This window comes from Lycorma delicatula, chromosome 1 (assembly GCF_047948215.1).
Source record: "Lycorma delicatula isolate Av1 chromosome 1, ASM4794821v1, whole genome shotgun sequence".
NCBI classification, from domain to species: Eukaryota; Metazoa; Arthropoda; class Insecta; order Hemiptera; family Fulgoridae; genus Lycorma; species Lycorma delicatula.
Window position 1 is genome coordinate 332,774,039 of NC_134455.1, and position 22,182 is coordinate 332,796,220.

Below are 22,182 nucleotides of genomic sequence, written 5' to 3' on the forward strand. Positions count from 1 at the left end.
TTATAAAATAATTTCTACTTGTATATCATCTGAACAACACAAAAACCTGAAACGTTGTAGAAATATTTCTAGACATAAGAAACTTCTGCATTCAAGATGAGACAGCAGTCTGCAAAATAACTATTCATTTACAAAATAATCAACTTCATGGGCCAATAAAATTTTTGAAATAGGTTGTCTAACAACTGATAAAACTGCTGTAACAATAAAGATTTTAAAAAGTGTAATTAAAACCTGTTACATGTCTATGTGTCAATGTTTTGCAATTTATGAGTAAGCAATCTCAAAATCCATTTTTCTTTACTAAAATTAGAAGGCAGTACCATAGAAGATAATAAATATTAGGGGCAAATTCTCAGTTACTAAATAAACTTTCTTGTTCACAATAAATAATATAAACTGCTTTGGATCAAGAATTTATCTGGGCATCCCAGATATAAAATTAATTCTTTATTTCTATAAACACAAAATGTAGATTAAACTTTGGAGATCTCAGAATTTTGTTTACAAATTGTACATATGCTATAAGGAGATTAGTAACAGTAGTTTGGGTTCAGACTGAACACACACATAGATTATATAACATTAAAGAGAACTCAGATCCATTATGATTGAGTCGTTCACTACTCTGTGAGATAAGCAGCTCACAGGATTTGAAGCCCATGCATAACAACATTCTTCATACTGCTGTACAAGAGCCCTGTAGTAAGAATTTTTAGAGGGTGGAGAACTTTTCTCTGGCAGCAACAGGATCAGTACAAATGGCTAACATGTATTACATAAGAATGCAATCTTAACATTCTTGTATGTCTTGTTAAAAAGAATAGCTTTCTTAGGCATTTTATGAATATTCTAAATTGATAGATGCTACGCTTGTTCTCAGTGTATTTGTTCTATGCCTGGTCTAGAACCACCTGATAAATATACAGCACCTTGGTATTTTTTCCATGGAAAGCCTATAAATACATTACTGTCTTGCATTAACTTACTTGAGACAAATAAACACTGTTTATTTGACATTCTTTTTCAACAGTTAAATCCATATGTAGTGTGTACACTGGATGACATTCATATCCTTGAATTAAATATATTTCAAGAACTACCACACAAAGTTGAATGAGTATGAAGGAGTAACATTGTGGAATTGTGACATATATATATATATATATATATGTCACGTATATCATACGTGTCAAAGAAAAAATTATCACGGCAAAGACCACACAGTATACCAGTATGGTAGTGAGTTGTGTTGTTACAAAATGTGTAACAACTTTTGTAGTTATTAGGGTTTATATTTTCTAAATTTTTATATCTTTTGTGTGTTTGTTATTTGGTGATGCAACTGTAGAATTATGTACCAGCTGATGATGCAGGATTCCACAAAAGTCAACTACTGGTATTAGTTTTTTTAGGTTTTCTTTTGCAATATTTGGTTAAGTTGTTTTTTTTTTAGTTTAATTGGCACAGTGATCAGTATGTTGATGAATTATTTGAATTTTCAGAAAGTATATAATTATCTATAAATCTTTTAAGGCAACCCTACAAAACTTGCATTATTTGACCAGACTATTTACACATGTCTGAATAATTTACATTTAAAAACTCCTCACTTTACGAACATATTAGTGAGCATATTACAAGGAATCCTTTTAAATTTAGTCAATTCAAATGCATTAATACTTTTCGGTAATTCATAATATAATTTCAAGTGATAAAGTGGACTCCTCTTGTAATTACTTAAATGGTGATAAAGAATTTACAAAGTTAATTTTCTAGAATTATAAACATTGTAGAATATACTAGTACATTTAAGTGAAAATGATTTTAACAAATTATTTGAATACAACTGATAATTTAGGCTATTGAAAAAACCAAAATAATTTCCATTTATTAAATACTCTTAAGTAACCCCTGTACTTTTACTTCCTACAAGAGTTCATCTACAATTATCTATAATTTTTAAAATGTGTTCTAACATGCTATAATAAAAAAAATCAAGATCTGTTTATCAAATTTATACTTTTTTTCGTTTTCTATGATATTGATTTATACAATTTACCACTATCACTTTATAACATACTGCTGAGAATGAGATCAGATCAAAGTTAAAAAGATCTTAAGCAAATATATTTTTCCAATAATTTAGAAAGCAAGTCAAGATAACTGAAAGCAAGTCAAGAATCATAGTACCAAAATTAAAATCAAATTTTTACAGAAAAAGATAAATAATCATATTATTAGTTATTTCAACCCCATGTTTCAGAGAGTTCCATAAGAAGTATCCTTGGGACTTCTCAAGGAGTAGCATTGTGGAATTGAAGGGTGGTAGTAACAAAAACATTATGTACCACAATAGCAAAGTTTTTTCTTATGCAAGTTAAGTAATACAAAAGTTTACAAAATTGAAATTGTATGGGAAACAATAAAAAAATTAGGGGAAAAGGTCAAAGTGGTTTACTTACAAAACTTTAACTCAGGCATTTCTATAACATACAATAAACATTTGAACAAAGGGATTATGGTAATACATGAACTTAAATATGAAACACTAACTTCTAGTAATTTCCTTGATACACATTAACTTAACAGTTTAATCTAAAACTGCTTTAATTTCAAAACTAGTCATGCTCATTTCAAATATAACAAAACAGTAAATAGAAATAATAATCAGCAAAATTACGAAAAAATAACTTTAAATAAATTAAGGTTTTTAAATATGATAATAAATAAAGTATTACTCAAATAAAATTACAATTATAATTGTAGTAAAATTATAAAAACCATTAATACCAGCAGAAATGACAATTAGTAATGTAAATAATAAAAAAACAACCTTAATACGAACAAAGTTTGTTTACAAATGTTAACGAATCAAGCATACATCTATAAAATACTATCGTATATACTAATAATTCATTTTAAAGCACGATAAATAAAATTAAAAAAATACCTTCTCGATTCTATGTAGAACAATTCCCAAATCTCTTTCATACGTGACAAAGAAAAAAACATCGCGGCGAAGACCACACAGAATTCAAACGCCAGACCACCCACGACGACTAGCTTACTAGCATGCGACTATACAGTTAACATGGAGTGTCTTACCGGAGCTGAATACGTTATAATGGATCGTCCTGCTACTAGCGACTCTTTAGATAACTATGCAAAGGATGTTTGGCGGAATTTTCAAACATTTTTCCGTCCACCAAATGTAAATACCAGCAGTGTTCTGTATCTTATAAGGAAACAATGACAATAATCTCCTAATTCAGCAGTGAAAATGAATAAAATACACATTTTATCAACGAGATAAATCTCTTTGTATAGAATTCAGTGGACAATTTTCCACTGCAAAAGTAGTTAGCTACCAAAATTAGATAGGCAGTTACTGACACTGATTCCACAATTTTAAAACTTCATTCATTCTTTACACCTTTCAAAACTTTAACCTTTGTGGTTTTTCAAAAAATGTTATAATGAATAATATTTTTGATGTTTCACCCTATATACTGATACTGTAATTAAAAGTATTAAATAAATTTACTTTCATTTAGTGTTTGTTGACAACATTAATTAGATCATAATGTAAGTAATAGAAAATATTATAGTAAAGCAAATTATCTGCTTCATATATGAAATAAAAATTGATGTTGATGTTAATACAGGTGTTATAAAGTGTAAAAAGCAATACATACTAATAAGTTATTAAACAAATAGTTTAATAAATTGCACTGTTTCAGCAGAATATAGTGATTTTGTTAAAATTAATTTAAAAATTGTTTCATTTATGATTTTTGTTTCCTTTTTATCTTCACTGAGATCTCTGCTTCTTCAGAACAGCTTTTTTAATTAATAAAAAAAAACCATGAGTAAAAAAATTGTTTAATTAATTTTACTAAACATTATTATATTACTTCAGAATATGAAGTAATTAGAATCTAAAAGTAATTGTTATATTTACTTGCTTGTTATTCACTATTTACAGCATATCTAACTGCCGTTTTAAAAATTAAAGCTCATGATATTTGGCATGTATTTCATATATCAACAGTATTATATTACTAAAAATATTAATAAACTTAATTAACTGTAATATTAGTAAAAATATTATATTTATTGAAAGAAAGATTGTAAATTGTAAGGCTGGCTTCCATGCAGTGTCTTAGCCTTTCATCTGGAGGTCCTGGGTTCGAATCCCGGTCAGGTATGGCATTTTTCATATGCTACAAAAATTACATTTCATATTCCTATGCACAAGCTTTGAATTTCTGTAATAAATTTCATCAAGCCAAAAAAAAAATAACTTCATTATAACACTAACACTACATTATATTTAGAGAAGAATAAGATCTGCACACATAATTTAACATCAAGTGCAGAATACTGTGTCTGCTATGTAGCAAGTGGATTATTTAACATTTCATCACATTATCATTCGCATCACTGATTAAAATTTTAACTGAACAATTTTAATGATGATAATCATTTTCTGCTTATGCTGTTTCAGTCATTATTTTTGTGGTAATTAAAATTTCTGCCTTGCCTGTTTATTGCTTCATCAGTGGTGGGGATCATGGATTGTAGGACCTGTGGCAAGTAATAGCAAACAAATTTGGATGTAGTTCGACACACAAGATGCAACATTACTCAGCAATAGCCAGCAGATATAATTTTATTTTAGTTAGAATAAAAACAGGTAATCTTTTAACAAAGAGAGAAAAACGTTCCAAACCATATATATTCTTATGGATAAACAAACCAGTGATGGTTTTTAAAGAGAAAAAAATTTAATTTCTTATGAAAAGTAATTCAGTTATATTTTCAATGGAATGAACAGTTGGTTTTTATGTAATTATTATTTTTGTTTATCATCACAATTCCAGATGTCATTCATTCATAACTGTTATAAAGAATCTGTTTATGGAAAGCAGGCAGTTGACTGTATATTTTTTGTATTCCATGTTATGGAATAGTTGTTTTAATCGCTCACACAATGCCCCTTTTAATGAATGTAAAATCAGAGTTAAACATTCTTAACAGACTTCAAAAAAGGGGGAGGTTCTCAATTCGACTATATATATATTTTTTTTATGTACTGTGTATGTTACCCAATATCTCTGACATTAATAAACAAATTTTGATAATTTTTTTTTAATCAAAAGAGTACACTTTCACAGTGGTCCCATATAAATTTTAACCAAATATGATAATAATCTTGGGATAAATACCAAAAAAACCGAACAGCTTGACACTCTTAGCCAGACTGCCTGCACCAGTACAGTGTTGCTCTCTGTTCCTTGTATCACTAGGATATTAATAACAGTCTATATTATCGTTGTTTAGTATCTGTGAAAATATTCATTGCATCTCTTTTTCTACTTTTCTTCCTTAAACAATTATTCCTTTTTTTTTCTTAGCTACTTTCCTCTAAATTACATATAAATATTAAACCTAAATTAAATATTTATATAAAATGGTGAAAGAGCGTACCCATCCCTAATTGCAAAATTAAAATATAAATATTATAATATATACTTGGTGATAATATACATACCTAAGCTAATCCATAAAGTACTCTTATATCATATTTTTGTAGATCTCATTTTATTGTAGTAAAACTTTTGTTTGAAGTACAATTTGTAATTTATAAATCATAGATTTTTTTTGTTTACCTTGTGTTGGCTGGCATCAACTTCAAAAATGCTTATTTGTTGTAAATACTTTTCTTTTGGTTAATAAATAAAAATATCATTATTTGTAATTTTTTAGTACTATTATTTTTTGAAGTTAGTTTTTATTTTTTTAAATTATTTTATTTCACAATTTTTAATAGTAGTTATATATATATACCCAAACCTTGCTTTACGGCCTAGATACATTCCGGAAAAGTTGGCCATAAAGCGAAAAGCCGTATAATAAATCAATTATTTTGATACAAACCTATACAAATTTAATTCGATCTGTTCCCATTTTTTTATAAAATAATATAGTTTTTAGTTCATAAACCATTTTATTATTTTTATTTCCTATAAAAATGCTTACATAAAAATAAAAGTACAAAACAATTTAATAATAAACAGAAATTCAAAAAATAAGCATGTAAATTAAAGAACAAAAGAAATCATACGCACATACACATAATATGCATTTATATAAACAATAAAAAACAAAAAAATGTTTAAAAACTGTTTTAATCTGATGACAAGCATTAATATGATGAATCACTAAGCTATAATATGCTACCATCATCACTTTCCGCTGTTGTGGATTGACCAGTTTAAAATATTGGTCCAACATTGTCTGCTTCTTTTTTCAGTGTTTTGTAACAGGTAATGGCTGACTTTACTCCTCGAGACACTTTAGCGCTGTGTTCTTCATCGGGATCAATTTGAAGAAGGATGTTCATTCCCTGCTTAAAATAAGAAAGCGCATTTGACAAGTTTTTTCCTGTTATCATATAGCAGGCTCTGGTTCCTCATCTAGTGCTTGTTCTGTTTCTAACTGTTATCAGTTCCTCATTTCAAAGAGGGTTTTCTGTCAGCATCTAGAAAATCAATCAACTCACCTTTTTCAAAATCCTCAAAATCAAGATTGTTTGCTAGGTTTAATATATTTTGTCGAATTGTTTCAAGAAAGAGAATTAACTTTAGGCTCATTAGTTTTTATGCATTTTGACCAGATTTTTTCTCAAACATGGTTCATTGTGGTTGATTTTAATTCCTTCCATGATTCACTAATGTTGTCTACAGCAGCTCTGATGCTGTATTTTTTCCAAAACTGTTTTATCAAAGATTCACCATCGGTATCGTGAATAAGTTTACGAAAAGTTCTTCATAAATAATAAGCCTAAAAGTGGCTATTGCACCCTGATCCATTGGCTGGATCAAAGCTGTTGTATTTTTGGGAAGATACTCAATCTCCACATCTTCAATGATTCAGATAAATTATAACCGGGTACCCTGGAGCATTATCCAAAATAAGCAGTGCCTTGTTGCTCAAGTTACTTTTTTACTTCAAGTTAGTTTTTACTTCTGGGTAAAAGTAATTTTTAAAGCAGTCTTCAAAGAGAATCTCTGTCATCCAACCTTTCTTATTGGATCTCCAAATGACAGGCAATTGGTTCTTGTTCCCTTTAAAACATCTTGGATTTTCAGAAATATATTAAAAGTAGTTTTAGCTTAAAATCCCCTGCAGCATTAGCACAAAGGAGCAAAGTTAATTGTTCTTTTGACATCTTTCATCCAGATGCATACTTTCCATATTTTGAAATCTAAGTTCTTTCAGGCATTAGCTTCCAATAGAGTCCTGTCTCGTTTACATTGAAAACTTGTTCAAGTCAGTATCCACCTCTTTCAATAATTCTTTTCAAAATGTTGGGATATTAGTTAGCATCATCATTTGCACTAGCTCTTTCACCTTTCATTTTTAAGTTGTGCAAATTTTAGCGATTTTTTAACTGTTCAAACCAACCTCGACTTCCATGAAATGTTACATCTTTCACAGATTCATCAATATCCTTTGGCTGGGGATTTTAATGCTTGGTCGGTTACCTGGGGGTCACCGAAGACCGATTGCTGACTGTGGCCGTCACGTTACTGGATCTAGAATGCCTCAATTTACAATTCACTAACGTTCAGGAAGGGAACCACTGGGTCCATTATTGATCTTACTTTTGCAATGCCGGCTTGGTGACACGGACTCAGGACTGGCAGGTGAGTGAAGACTACCTAGCGAATGATCACCAGGCCATCCTCATGAGTGTTACAGATTGAGGTTCTCCAGGAGCTGGAAAGCCGTTCCCTGTGGCTGGAGTACAAGGGGTATGAACCCGAAAGAATTTGCAGAGACACTGGATCTCAGTGCGGTACGCGAGGTTACTGCGGTAGAGGATGAGACCGCATGTCTGGTTGACTGCTTGGAAACAGCATGTGCTGCTCTTCTCCCTCACACGTATTGTTGGAAAAATCATTCCCCATTATATTGGTGGACAAAAGACATTACTCGGAAATGCAGGGAGTGCTTTGGGGCTAGGAGGCTCATGCAGTGTATGCATCTCTACTCACTAGAACAGTTATACATGGCCCGATATAGGAGGTGCAGGAGTGAGCTCAAAAAGCTTATTAGAGACTTTAAAAGGGCATCTTGGAAGCAATTCATCTCAGAAATTGATACAGACTCATGGGGGAGTCCATTTAAAATTGTTTTTGAAAGGGCACTGCGCTACAGTACCCTTATCATTGGACTCCAGAGAAGTTCAGAACATAATTGAGGGGCTGTTCCCTCATGGGGATGGGGTCGTTGCAGAAGTTGAGGACGATGTGATTCCCCTCCACTTTTCATCAGAGAGGAGATTACAGCAGCAGTCAAACGGATGCCTCTGGATAAGGCGCTGGGACCAGACCTTTTGTCAAATTTGGCAATTAAGGTGGCTGTTAGGATGAACCCTGATGCCTTTTTGAAGGTATACAATAGTTGTTTTTGATGAGGGGGTGTTCCCTCAGAGGTGAAGACAGCAACACCTGGTCTTGGATCCCAAGCTGAGAAGGGACCCGGTGCTTCTGTTCTCTTATAGACCACTGGCAATGATCAACACCATGCCAAAGATATTCGGGCGCATGCTGCTGCAGAGGCTGACCAGAGTTATTGGGGATGCAGGGTGCCTTTTGGATAAACAATTCGATTTTCACAGAGGAAGATCTGCTTTGGACGCGGTATCAGAAGTTGTTGGTATGGCAAGGAAAATCATTGGAAAGAGGAAGATCTGCGCGCTTATGGTGATTGACGTTCGCAATGCATTTAACTGTGTGACCCATGATGCCATTAGGAATGCGCTGGAGAGTATGAGAGTTCCCCATATGTGAGAAGAATAATTCTCTCCTCTCTGTGATCACAAATTGATCTGCTAAGTGAAGGATGGAGTGGTCGAACTCTGCATAAGGGGAATTCCACAAGGGTCGATCCTTGGGCTGGCCTTTTGGAATATAGTGTATTTTGCATTCCTCTACTGCCGGGCGTCACTCTTGTAGGTTACGCAGACGACTTGGCCCTCGTGGTGGAGTCGAGTACCCTGAGAGAATCTGTTGCTCAAATACAAGGCTCATACACAACAATCAAAACCTGGATGGTCAGAGTTGAGTTAACTATGGCTCCAAATAAGACGGAAATTGTGATTACAAAAACCAAGCAAAGGTCAACACTGAAGATTGTGCTTGAGGGCTAAAGAATAGTTTCAAGGACGTGATAAAATATCTTGGAATATGGGTGGATGCCAGGGTGCGTTTCGGTACTAATGTCTTGGAGGCCTGCTTGAAGCTAGAAGGCTAAAAAGGTCATGCATCTGGTTGCCAGAATACTACTAAATTGTGGGGGACCAAGGCAGCAGAGGTGAAGGCTGCTGTCTGGAGTGATATACTCCATGTTACTTTATGGTGCCAAGATATGGGGGAGGGGTCATTAAATACTGCATATACAGGGGTGATCTCGAATCAATACACAGGAGCTGCCTCTGTATTACAGCTGCATATTGTACGGTTTCTTGAGAGGCAGTCAAAGTAATGGCAGGAATATTACCTGTCGATTTGGAGATCACCTGCAGTAAGAAGATTAAAGAGCAACCGGCATCAACACCTGCGAAAAAAAGGAGTGGCTAGCTCCATCATGGAAGAAATGAGGACAGAAAGGCAGAAGCGGTGGGATACTAGTGATAGAGGCCGATGGACACACCGCATAATTGGGGACCTGAGAAGTTGGTGCAAGAGGGCCCATGGCTCACTGGATTAGTCTCACACAGTTCCTAGCAGCCGTGGGGGGTTCTGCAGCAGATCATGTTGGAAAGCGTGAAAAACTGGATGGCTGTAGCAAGATTTGCTAGGAATATCAATGGCGAGTTATACGTCTGGGAGGAGTCTCGCAGGAGTAGAATAAGTGGTTGTCAGAGGGTGCGGGGGTGGACAGGCACATGACTGAGAGCCTAGGGGTTTCCTGTAGATGTGGGGATCGCCTGGGTGTGATCCCCACACCCAGCACTGCTCTTGCATCCGATGGTGAACCATGAAGTAAGTATAATATAGTGTTCGATTGTGTGAGGTGTTTGTTTATGTGATTGGATATGGCTGGCTTTGATGTGATGTGTGGTATGAGGTATGTTCTCTGAGTGATGACTGAATGTTGTGGATGTGTGGTGAGATTTAGTCTGATGTTTGGTATCTTGCGAGTGGGAGGTTCGGGTCTGTTGACTGTGGTGTCTGAATGTGTGTGAGGGTGTATTCCCTCCTTCCTGAAGTAATGCATACCAACTGTACCAGGAAGGGTGGGTAGCCAGGGGTGGAGGTTTAGTCGGTAGTGCACAGGAACACATACGCATTTAATAACATCTTGTAGAACCTGTTAGCAAGCCCAATACTGCCTAGACACCTGTAAATGGCATTCCTCCACGTCTTTAAAAAGATTCATCAATATCCTCCCTCTAAATTTTTGAAAATACTTTTAACGTTTCCTTGGATAGTCATTTGGCTCATTGCTATCCTTGTGTTGAATATTGTCTTCAATCCACATATCTAATAATTTTTCCATTTTTTCAAAGCAGCATAATAATAATGCTGGTTTGTTGGCGAGTTAATTTTGAGACACTTAAAGCTGCAGCAGATAAAGAATGTGTTTTAATTTTTTCTTTTCTATCACAAATAGTTTGAACGGTAGACTTCACCAGTCCAATCGCATTACAAATATGAACAATTTTCTCAGCAGCTTCAATGCGATGTAACACTTCTAGTTTGGTCTCTAGCATCTATCTCCATATTCAATGAACATTTTGGTGGCATTCTTTTTTAAAAAATGAACGTTTATATTTAGAAGAATTAATGAGTTAATTATATATGTAATGAAAATACAGTCTTTCTAATACATACCTACCAAATATGTTTACAATTCACCAATTAATAAAAACAGAAACAAAGCCCAACCTGAAAATAAACATGCAAACTACATACATTAAAGCAACAACAAAGATAAAATATAACAGTGCCACCTAAAGGGAGAAGCTGAAACTAAACAGAAGATTGCTATTGGCTATATAATGAAACGTTGTGGGCTGTAAAATGAAAAAGTACCCTAATTAGAAAAGGCCGTTATAGCAAAATGCTGTATAAAGGGTAGTCGTATAGCAAGGTATAGGTATATATACAATATAATTAAAATATGGGTAGGCCTGCTAAACGCACTGCTCAAAGGAGACAGTGATGTTTAAAGGAAAGTTACCAAGAAAGTAATGATCGTTAAAGGAAATATAAAGGAAAAATAGTGAAAGAAGTGCCATTAATATTTCTGCAGAGACTTCTCAATAAGAATCTCACAAATGAGATATCATTTGTGAGATTCCACAACAGTCGATTCTTACAGAATGAAAGTCTAGAGAGTGATGCTCATATTGTCAGTTTAATACACAAATGTTTGTCAAACAAAACGCCAGAGCAATGTTCTCACCGCCTCGGCTATATACAAGGAAGGAGAGTTACCGGTCCAATTTATAGGTTTCATTATTACGAGTAGACATTTGGACAAAGTCACTTAGATTACTTAACACTACAATATTGTGATTTATGTGTTGTGCTGTTAAAAATATAAAAATTTCACTTCAGTAAGGTTTATGGATGCTCTGATGATGCATGTACATATGCTAGCAGTACTAGAGGTTTTCAGCCTTAACAGAGGAAACATGGTAGCTGCAGGGAAAAGCATATAAATAATGCTATTAACAATCATCAATAAGACAATACATAAATTAAATTTTAGTTATGCTTATATGAAAATCAAAAATTTTAATTATGTGGAATTTTTGCTGAATTATTTTGTTGTTCTGAGTGTTAAGATAACTAACTATTTATTAAATAGTATTAATACTATTTATTAATTTTGTACAAAACCATTCAAATGGTTTATGAATATTTTTAAGTACAGCGATAGTGATAGCTGAAGATGTACAGCATCAGCTTTACAGGAAGTTGCGTGACAAATTGTTTCCAATTCAGCTTGATGAGGTGACAGATAGCAATAAAGATGCTCAATTCATTGCCTATGTTCAATTTTGTGATGATACATCAGCAGTAGAAGAACTACTTTCCTGCAAACCAATAGAACTCAAAGCAACAGCACTCACATTATTTGCTGTCTTAAATTACTTTATAAACAAGGGAAACATAAGAGTGGAAAAATTGCATCAGAGTGTGCACAGATGATGCTTGTTCAATGTCTGGAAAATTCCAGAGTATACAAGCACTTGCGAAACAAAAATCTCCACAGTGTGTCTAGACACATTGCATGATCAACAAAGAAGCTCTGGCTTCCAAAGAAATGAGTCCTGGTCTAAATATTGTGCTAATGATGGTTGTAACCAAAATAAATTATATAAAATATAAAAATGAGACTCCTAAAATCAAGAATCTTTTCTGCACTTTGTAAAGACATGGATGCAGTACATTCAGAGTTACTATTTTATTGTGAGGCAAGATGGTTATCAAGTGGGAAATTTTTGCAACATGTTTATAAATTATAAGATGAAATCACCATTTTTCTAGAAGAGAAAAACCGACCAGAAGCCGAGAAGTTTTGAGATGGTTTATTTGTGATGGAATTGAGCTACTTGCTTTATATATTTGAGAAATTAAACACCTTGAATCTTCAACTCCAAGGAGCAAATATGCATACGTTGGATACGAGTGTTAAAGTTAATGCTTTTGTAGAAAACTGGAATTGTGGGGCAGAAATTAAAAGCAAAAAACCTACAAATGTTTGCAAATGTGTTTTTGCAAAAAATATTTGCAATTGTGTTTGCAAATGGATGAATGTGTTAAAACTTACAAGGATGAAAAACAACATGTGAAAGTTGCTTTTGTAACCGTTGAAAATCATTTAGCAAGTTGGCAAAGAATTTTATAAGTATTTTCTTGCCGACGACAACTTGGTGGCAAGTTATGTGTGGGTTGAGGATCCATTTAATTCCTGAAGGACTCTCAACTGCTGAAGAAGAAATCTTCATACACTTCATGGTAAGAAGCGAAATCAAAAGACAATTTAGTAATAAATCACTCTTTGAAGTTTGGGCAGGGGTGGATGAGTTTTCTGCACCAAAAACATGAGCATTTCGTATATTATTACCATTTTCAACATCCTACATTTGCAAAACCGGATTTTCTGTGTGGCTGCTTTGAAGACAAAATATAGATCTCAGCTAAAAATAGAAAAAGAACTCAGTATCTATTTCTAGTAATAAACCTTCCTTCGAAAATCTTTGCTCTGCAAGGAAGGTCCAATGGAGTTGCTAATAATTATTAAACTTCTTTTTAATTAACTATTGATAAGTTAATTATTAAATACATTGTGCAGTACTGAAACGATCATATTAATAAGTGCATTGAATGTAAATGTGTATTTTATTATTTCTTATGTCAGAATATATTTTATTATGCTTTCGTTTCAGTAAATTAATACATATTTTAGTAATATTTCCGTTTCGATATGCTCACATCCCCCATTTAATGTTATCATGGTCCGCTAAGGGGATACACCCTACAGATTGAGAAACACTGCTTTAAGGCAAATGAACCTCTTTATTTATTTGCATATTTCAACAATGTTTAAGCCTGTGTAAAGAAATACCTACCCTGAACTTGAGCACATCTACAGCACTGAATAATACAATTACACCATTAGTTTTTTTTTTTTATTTATAGAAATAAATTCTCAATTTTCTTACTATTTAATAGTATTATCTTTTCTTCTTTTCGCTATAAAAGCACATTCACAGAGATTTCTGCTCTGTCAGAACATACAAAAATATAAATACCGGATTAAAAAATAAAAATATAATAAGCATAAAATTTAAATATAATTAAAAAAATTAAAATTAAAAATGTAATTAAAAATATATATTAATTTTGTATACAAATTAAAATACTTTTACTATTTTTTTAAACTAACATTTATATTCTTATTAACTCATTTATATTAATCAGAGATCTCTGTGAAAGATCTAACATAAGGAAAAAAATAAATTCTATTAAATAAACAACCTAGTATAGAATATTGAGATAAGACATATCTTATCAATTTTTTCATAAAAAGTACTTCTGCAGCATCTTGTATCATCAGTCATGACTGAAAAATTCCATTATTGCATTATAAAAATTAAAAATACTAAAATAATAATAATTGCATATGAATTTAAATGAGTGCTGCTATCTGCTGCAGTTTCTATAAGAACGTCTCCATCAAACACTGTCTGATGGTTTAATAAATTTAAATTTTGTTTGTATTACACATAATATTTTTTTAAATATTTAATTTTATGTAGAATCATTACATTTAATTTTATAAATTTCTTAATTATTTTATTTTATTACTTTGTATGCTGGTTTAAATATTTCTTTATTGTAAGTTTTAGTAATGTTTTCAATATCATTAATGTATAAATACTTTATGTATATTTTTACTCTTTTGTATCTTAATGTATTATACTGTGTAGTCATATAATACTAATTATATAAATTATAGTTATTTTGTTTTGATAGTTGTTTTTTATAGATCATATCCATTTTCAACTGCTATATGTTTTATCATGTTTATTTCATCAATTAACTTTTCTTTATTATGTGTATATTTGATTGCTCTGTTAATATTTGTATAAGGGTTAATTTTATGAGACCATGCGTAATTTCATTTTTTATGAATTGTTATATTATTAGATGCAGGTTTTCTATATATTGATGTGTCAGTTTTTGGTTGTCCTTGTTTATTTTGATATTGACCTTTAAATAATTTAGCATTCTATTATCTATTTTAAATGTGAATTTTAAATTTTCATTTTAAGAATTTAATTTATTAAATATTATTAGATGTTCATTGTTTGTTACTAGATTATATATAATGAGAATATCATCCACATACAGTGTCCATATTAAAAATTTATCTGTATGAATGATAACATATACGAGGCATATTCATAAAGTAAGGGCAGTTAGGTCATTAAAAAGAATTAACTCATGAGAAAAAGTTTTTACTAACAGTTTTAGTTTACTGCATACCTACCCTTTTCCACATAATTGCTGTTCAGTTCTAAGCACTTTTCGTAAAGCTACACCAGTTTCTTTAAGCTCTTTGCATAAAAGTTCGCCACCTGGGAATTGAACCAGTTGACATTGGCAGTCTTGAGTTCCTCATCATTTTCAAACCGTTGTCCATCAAGCCACTTCTTCAAATGCAAGAAGAGGAAGTTGTTGCTAGGTGCAAGGTCGGGACTATATGGAGGTTGGTCAAAAGCTTCCCAATGAAAATCTTAAATCTTCTTGGTAAAGGCAGTGGTGTGAGGATACGCATTGTCGTGAAGGAGGATTACACTGAATGACAGTTTCCCACATTGTTGATTTTAAGTTGCGCACATCTCAGTTTGGTAAGCGTTTTGCAGTACACATCAGCTGTAATTGTTGATCCATATTCCATGAAATCAACAAAAATGAAGTTCTTTTCGTCCCAAAAAATGGTAGCCAACACTTTTCAACTTGAGTACGGAGATTGCTTAAACTTTATTGGTTTTAGGGAAGTTGAATGGCACTTGACTGTTCTTTCGATTCTACGTTGTTGTAGGATATCCACGTCTTGTTACCCGTAACAATGTGGGAAAACAAATCATCTCCATCTTGTCGATAGCGACCCAAAAACGCTCGCCCACTTCACATTCTTTGTTCTTTGTGTTGGTTGGTACCAAGCTTTTCTATGACAATCGTATAGGATAGAGGTGCATCCAACATGTGGAAATTCATCAGCCACAGCACTAATTGTCAATCTCTGATCACGTCACAGTTTTTGATTCACTTGTTCAACGATTTCATCGGTTGAATACTGGGCCTGCTACTCCGCTCTTCGTCATGCACATTTGTGCGCCCATTTTTAAAGTCTCGACACCATTGTCTAACCTTTCCTTCACTCATTACTATAAGTCCATATACTAGGCACAACTCCTGATGAATTTCAGCAGCTGATGACCCTTTTGTACACAAAAGTCGAATCACAGTGCGCATTTCACAACTGGTGGGAGAAACGACTGCCGCAGACATTGCAATCTGCATTCACCAGCAGGTAAACAACTACCGAATCAAAATAAAAACTGCAGTGGCTTCATAAATAGCTGATAGCCCTGCATGTGTGAGACTGTATTCAGACCTGCTAATATTTAAATATAAGCTAACGGCCCGGCCCTTACTTTATGAATATGCCTCATACTAATTTACTCTCAAAATCCTGTAAATATATTCTGACATAACTGCTGATAGTGGAAATCCTATATATAAGGTACTTTTCGTGAATAATATTTGTTAACTTCAAAATAATTTTGTTGACATTTTCCTAATAATGATGATACTTTTAATAAATTTTGGATATTCTTGGTTATTTTTTATTATTTTTTTTTTTTTATAATTTTTATGGTATAATCTATATATATATATTTATTAAGCAGTGAGTACAGTAAGTAAACTGAGCATTTGCATTTATATTTAAACTAATTAAAAAACAAAATTATACCCCTTCAATGTTACAGATACCATTTTAATTTTTTATGTAGTTGCCTTTGTTTTCAAGCACCTTATGTATCTAGGAGAAAGGCTGTTTATACTTCACAGATAAAAGTCAATGTTGGATTACTTGGTATTTCATCCAGTTGCTGCTATTTATTCTCCTTCAACTGTTGAGAAGCAAGGAAAATCTGGCAAAGCAGATGAATCTTCTGAGCAATGTCAACAATAGTATTTGGGTACATGTCATAAATGAAAATAATTCTTACAATCATCTGTACACAGACCATTAGTTCTTAAAAACAAATTTCAGTTTTCAAGGCATTTTACAGTATTACCTTATTACCTTAGCTTTGACTGTATAAAATTTAAAATCTACCCAATGTACTGGATACTTGGTCCAGAAAACATAAATTATTTTTAAAGTTTACTGAATTTTTTGGTTTTGATAACGTGAATGGTACTACAGCAAATATTGCTGTTTTGATTTGAAACTGCAGAAATGCTCCTTTCATAATTCCATGAATTATTTCATAAATTCATAATTCCATGTCTTATCCTCCTTCGTTATAGGCCCACAAATTTTACCTAATTCAGGTTAATTCTAACGGTGCTAAGATCTTCTGAATTGAGAAATTGAACCACAGTTTTCTCAAATGGAAAATTATTAATAATTAAAGCTCTATTATTCCTGGGAGAACAAACAAAAAACATTTTTTTTTTAAATTTATTAAAAGGTTTAAGATTTTCTACTTCCATTTTTATTTTACTAATTTAAATTGCAACAAGATAAAAAATGTTTTCAATAAATTTATAACAAAGAATACCATCGGGTTTTCTATAAAATGTGAACTGAGTCACTTAATTGATGCATTAAGACCTCATCAAACTTTTACCTTAAAAAGTTGATCTAATAAATTTTCAATGAAATCAATATAAGAATTGATGCATTACAAGTATAAAGAAACAAATATGTTTAAGTGACACTTTTTTTTTCTGGAGATATTGGTAGTTAAAAAAATTATTTAAAACTTCCTAAAAATATTCAAAACTGACTCAAATACAGACTTAGACCACACAGATGACTCATCCTGAGCCATGAGGAATGTGATAAATAAATATAAGAGTCTAAGATTTAACTTTACATTCATCTAATTTTTTTTGCAGAGCAAATCAGAGATTTGCATGAGCAAACTGCAGTCACCAATCCAGAGCCTTAACCTTAATTTAGCTAAAACTAATGTCAGAAAAACTAAATTAGCTTCATGCTATAGGCTATTATTTCTAAGGACATCTGAAACTTGCAGAGTAAGAACAATGATAATATTAGAAATGAAATATATAAGTTATTTTTATAATTTTGAATTAAATCAAATCAGGTACACATAAAAGTAAGAAAATAATTTTAAATATTCACAGTATTTTACACAAATTATATTTCCAAATACTTTACAGTTTTCTTTTCATTAAATTCATTTCCTTACACTAAACAAAATTCATGCAATTTTCAACAAATTTCACTCTTTCCTTCAGTTTAGTCATGTCATTAGAGTTCTCAGATATATTTCTCAGAATAAAGTGATGGAAAAATAATCTTACACTTTCCCTAAAAATACTCAATTTTGGAGTGCGAGATATTCTCTGGAATATGTCTGCAATAACTTCTTCATTAGAATTTAATAATATGGTTAAAAATATCTGCCGCAGTAAACGTACGTAAGGCTTACTCAATGATGCGAATTCAACAACCTAAAAAGCAGATATATTTTTACTTAAAAACAAGCAAGGTGAAAAAATGTAAATAATATTAACAAACCAGTAAAAGTAAGATAATAAATAAATACTGTGATTCTATTACTATCATTTTGAATCAAAGTGCTAAATATGAGAAGTATAAATATTCTTCACAAAAAACATAGTTGTATTATATGGTCTGCAAGATGATAGCATAAGAAGACTATAAATCAATGTGCTAATGCCAAGCAGTATGGAGCTACGTCAATATTAATGACTTCTTTGTTTACTGTAGTGCATGCATGTTTTGGCAATTTTGGTATATGGTATACTGGGAAAAGAAGTACATAAAAAATACCACATTTATATAAAAGAAAAGTTTATATCATTCATCAAGTGATTAATGAGTTGTCTTAAATCAGAATCACGTGTTTCAGTGGTTTTTGTGTTTAATAAGGCCATTGATTGATGATAACCTGGAGAGGCAATTTAGCAGCATACCCTCAAAAAAGGAGAAAAAACAATGTTAAACCATTTACAGATGTGGTGCTAGTTACGTGACACGGCACAAAATGATGAGTTAAGTATCACACTTAACAAAATTTCTTTTCACACTACTTATGACTAATTAAATTTAGCAGTTAGTTAAATGTGCACACTATGTTTCATCCAACAGCTTTAGAAGATAAAATTGTTAGTTTAGATTTATAACTGATGAAAGTGTTTACGGTTATGACCCTAAGACTAAGTAACAATTGTCTGAATACAGAAGTCCAGCTTCAAGACTCAAAAAGCCAAACACACCTTTTTTGGATCTTTTTCAGCAGTGAGTACAATATTTCCTTTGACATGGAGGATTATGCAAAAAAATTTAACCGAGTTGGCTAAACTAGTGACTAATTTCTCTGACTTTTGCAATGAAAACATTAAGGTATAAGAAGATAACATTTTTGCCACTGGGAACACAATCAGCTGCTTTACCAAGGCAAATACTCTTTACAAGAGTATTTAAATTTAAATATTCTCCCCAGAAGTTTTCCAAGAATACCCTGCTTACAAAGTACTGGGAAGTAAGATTGGCTTGTGACTGTCAATACTAATTATTAAATTCAACTATTAAGGTGATGATGAAGAAGGTTGTAATAATAAAATTGTAATTTATTTTAAAAACTAAAATTACTCTTTGATAACAAATAAATAATAAACAAGAATTACCTTTAACACTGAAAGAGGAAGAGCTTTCTCTAAAATCAAGTGGGAAAGAAATAATGCCAAATTTGTAATCTGAAAACCTTTCAAATCACTAAGTTCTCTTATTCGATCCCATAAATGATACTGCAATGCCATCTATAAACAAAATACAAGTTTTGTAAAACTTATAAAAAGTTGAAGACGATGATTCAAGTAAAAATTAAAATTCTGATGTACAGAAGCACAGTTCGAAAAAATATAAATAAAATTCTTTATTTTTTAATTTTTATTAAAAGTAAATGTAGTCAGTAAAAAAGATGCCAATTACATTTGACCTGTTAACAAAAATATAACATTAAATTTTGTAAAGAAACATATAGTTATTCTTAATGTGAATAAATACACTTAGCACTTTCTCATATCCTTGATTAACAACTCAGTTAATCAATAAAAACATGTAACACATAATCTTCTCTTCTTTACAGTGTGCAATTTTTACACAAATGTAGCATAAAATTAATCAGTGGGATAAATAAAAAATCCATAAATTATGAGCATGTACACATTATTGTTGCTACATATTTAAAAAATAAAATAAAATAAATAAATGTAGGAGCATGGTTTCCATAAAATACTAAACTTTAAACAAATTCAAACAAATGAAGACATAACATATACTTTTAACATTTAAATTTAAAACTCTACATGTAATTGTTTTTTTAAAAAAATTATCATGAAAATTAAAATGTTTAATTTGAATACATAAAAAAAAAATTAAAAAGTGAATTCATTAATTAAAATGAATTCACAATTTGAAAGCAAGAAACCTCCTGTTTAAATTACATGTACAAATTAATGAATTCATCTAAACATTAAACTTTGAGTAAGATTATTTCTTAATGTTACATTCTTATTTTAATTGTACAGCATTTTTTCTGACGTGCCATTATCAGTTCTTTCATGGGAATAATATGTTTTTAAAATTACATGAGTAAAGATAATAAAAAATAGTTTAAAAAATAAAAATGTTGTATCATTTTAACAAACCTTTACATGTAACTGAATTATATTATCATCTATATTATAAACAGCAAAGCTAGCTTAGTAGTTGGCTTATAAAAAATATGTTTAAGATATCCAAAAATAAATTCGGAAAACTGAATTAAGATAAATATACCGTAAACAAATGTCTACACTATAAAGTTTTGACCTATTAATAATATAATAGGTAAATATAATAAACATGGCCTTTATAAAAATCAAGTGTGAATAATGTGAATATATAACATAGGAAACCAACAGATTACTTAAAACAAGATTTAAACACATGAGGGCACACCATCTCTAACAAAGCTAAGCACCTCATAAAAGGCAAATAATTCAGTATGAAATAAATATATGCTATGTTATTTTCATAGAGTTCACTGCTTTCTTTAAAATTGTTGCTCTGCAGAAATCACTAATTAATAATTATCTGTGAGACAAACAATATTAGCTGAAATCAGAAAAATTGTTTAGGAGTAAACTTCATAGAAAAATAATTGAGTCAAAATCTATTTCTGGTTCAAAATTTCAAAATCTAAGTGACAGATTTAAGGTTCAGTGAAAGTGCAAAAATTTTAGTATAAAAAAGTGATATCCTTCTGATAAATACTAATTAGTATAAATATATACAAATACAAAGCTATACTAAATGGTTATTGAAATGAATCTGAAAAGCAAGATGGCCATTTTGATTGTTAAGTAATTATCAGCAGACACTGCAGAAAAAAGTATATATAAAAAATAAATAATTACAAAATGTTAATTAACAAATAAGCAGTACTTCGAAAACATTATAAATTGAATATTTTAGTATGATTTTTAGAATAATAGTAACATATAAAAATAAATATATACAAACAATTGTTTTTTTCAGGCAATCAGTAGAAATGGTAAATTTACTATAAATTTATTGTAAAAGCCATTAAAATCTCCAATTCAGACTGCCTACCACAATTTAATGCGAGTTTCTTATATAGAGTGAATAGAAAAAACTTATTTCAAGAAAAAGATACATTATCTTTAACCGGTCAAAAAAACATCCTCAACTATGAACAAAAATTTAAGGAGGGGATAACCACTTAATGTTAATGTTTGAAAACGTCCAGAAAAAAGTTTTTTATGTGAAAAATTGAAAAAAAAAAAATATTAAAATTTTAACAAATATTTTCCCTTTAAAATGTAAATTTTTTTCATTTTCATTTATAAATTTCTCTCAATTTCTGCAAAAGAAATCATGCATAAGAAAATACAACCATAGAATCTGACAATTTTTTCTTTAATTTATAGTGCACTGGAGAATTTTCTTACATTCCATGATGAGAATGAAATTCTCAAATTGAGAACAACTTTAAAACGCATCTAAAAACATATCTAGAATCTCAACTCAATCTGCGGTTAGCATAAATTGGCCAATGAACATGTAACTTAGCAAATGTTACTAGTCCAGTCTAAAATTTAAAAAATTCAGTTTGCCTTCAAACTCAATTTTGAATGAGAGATCTAACCTAATAAGTGTTTCAGTAATTTTCTACACAAGATAACTTTTTTTAATTTCAGAGGGACAAGAGGGTAGATTATTACCAAATAGTTAATAATCTTACCCAAAAAAGAGCTGGGTAATTTAACTGAAATAAATGTGATCAGGAAT

General features: G+C 31.2%; 2 protein-coding genes across 7 annotated transcripts in view; both read right to left on the reverse strand.

Moving 5' to 3' along the window:
* The window catches only part of smo (smoothened, frizzled class receptor), a 98,396-nt gene extending 95,313 nt beyond the window's left edge, over positions 1-3,083 (reverse strand). The window contains exon 1 of the mRNA XM_075382171.1: positions 2,954-3,083. The gene's annotated coding sequence lies outside the window, so the exon portion shown is untranslated. The remainder of the gene's footprint in view (positions 1-2,953) is intronic.
* A 14,806-nt stretch (positions 3,084-17,889) lies between these two features.
* The window catches only part of LOC142334269 (nucleolar MIF4G domain-containing protein 1), a 228,614-nt gene continuing 224,321 nt past the window's right edge, over positions 17,890-22,182 (reverse strand). For all 6 annotated transcript variants that reach the window (XM_075382172.1, XM_075382173.1, XM_075382175.1 and 3 more), the window contains 2 exons: positions 19,515-19,646; positions 17,890-18,314 (listed from right to left, as the gene is read on the reverse strand). In XM_075382172.1, coding sequence (XP_075238287.1) covers positions 18,051-18,314; positions 19,515-19,646 — 396 coding nt within the window. In that variant the 3' untranslated portion in view covers positions 17,890-18,050. The remainder of the gene's footprint in view (positions 18,315-19,514; positions 19,647-22,182) is intronic.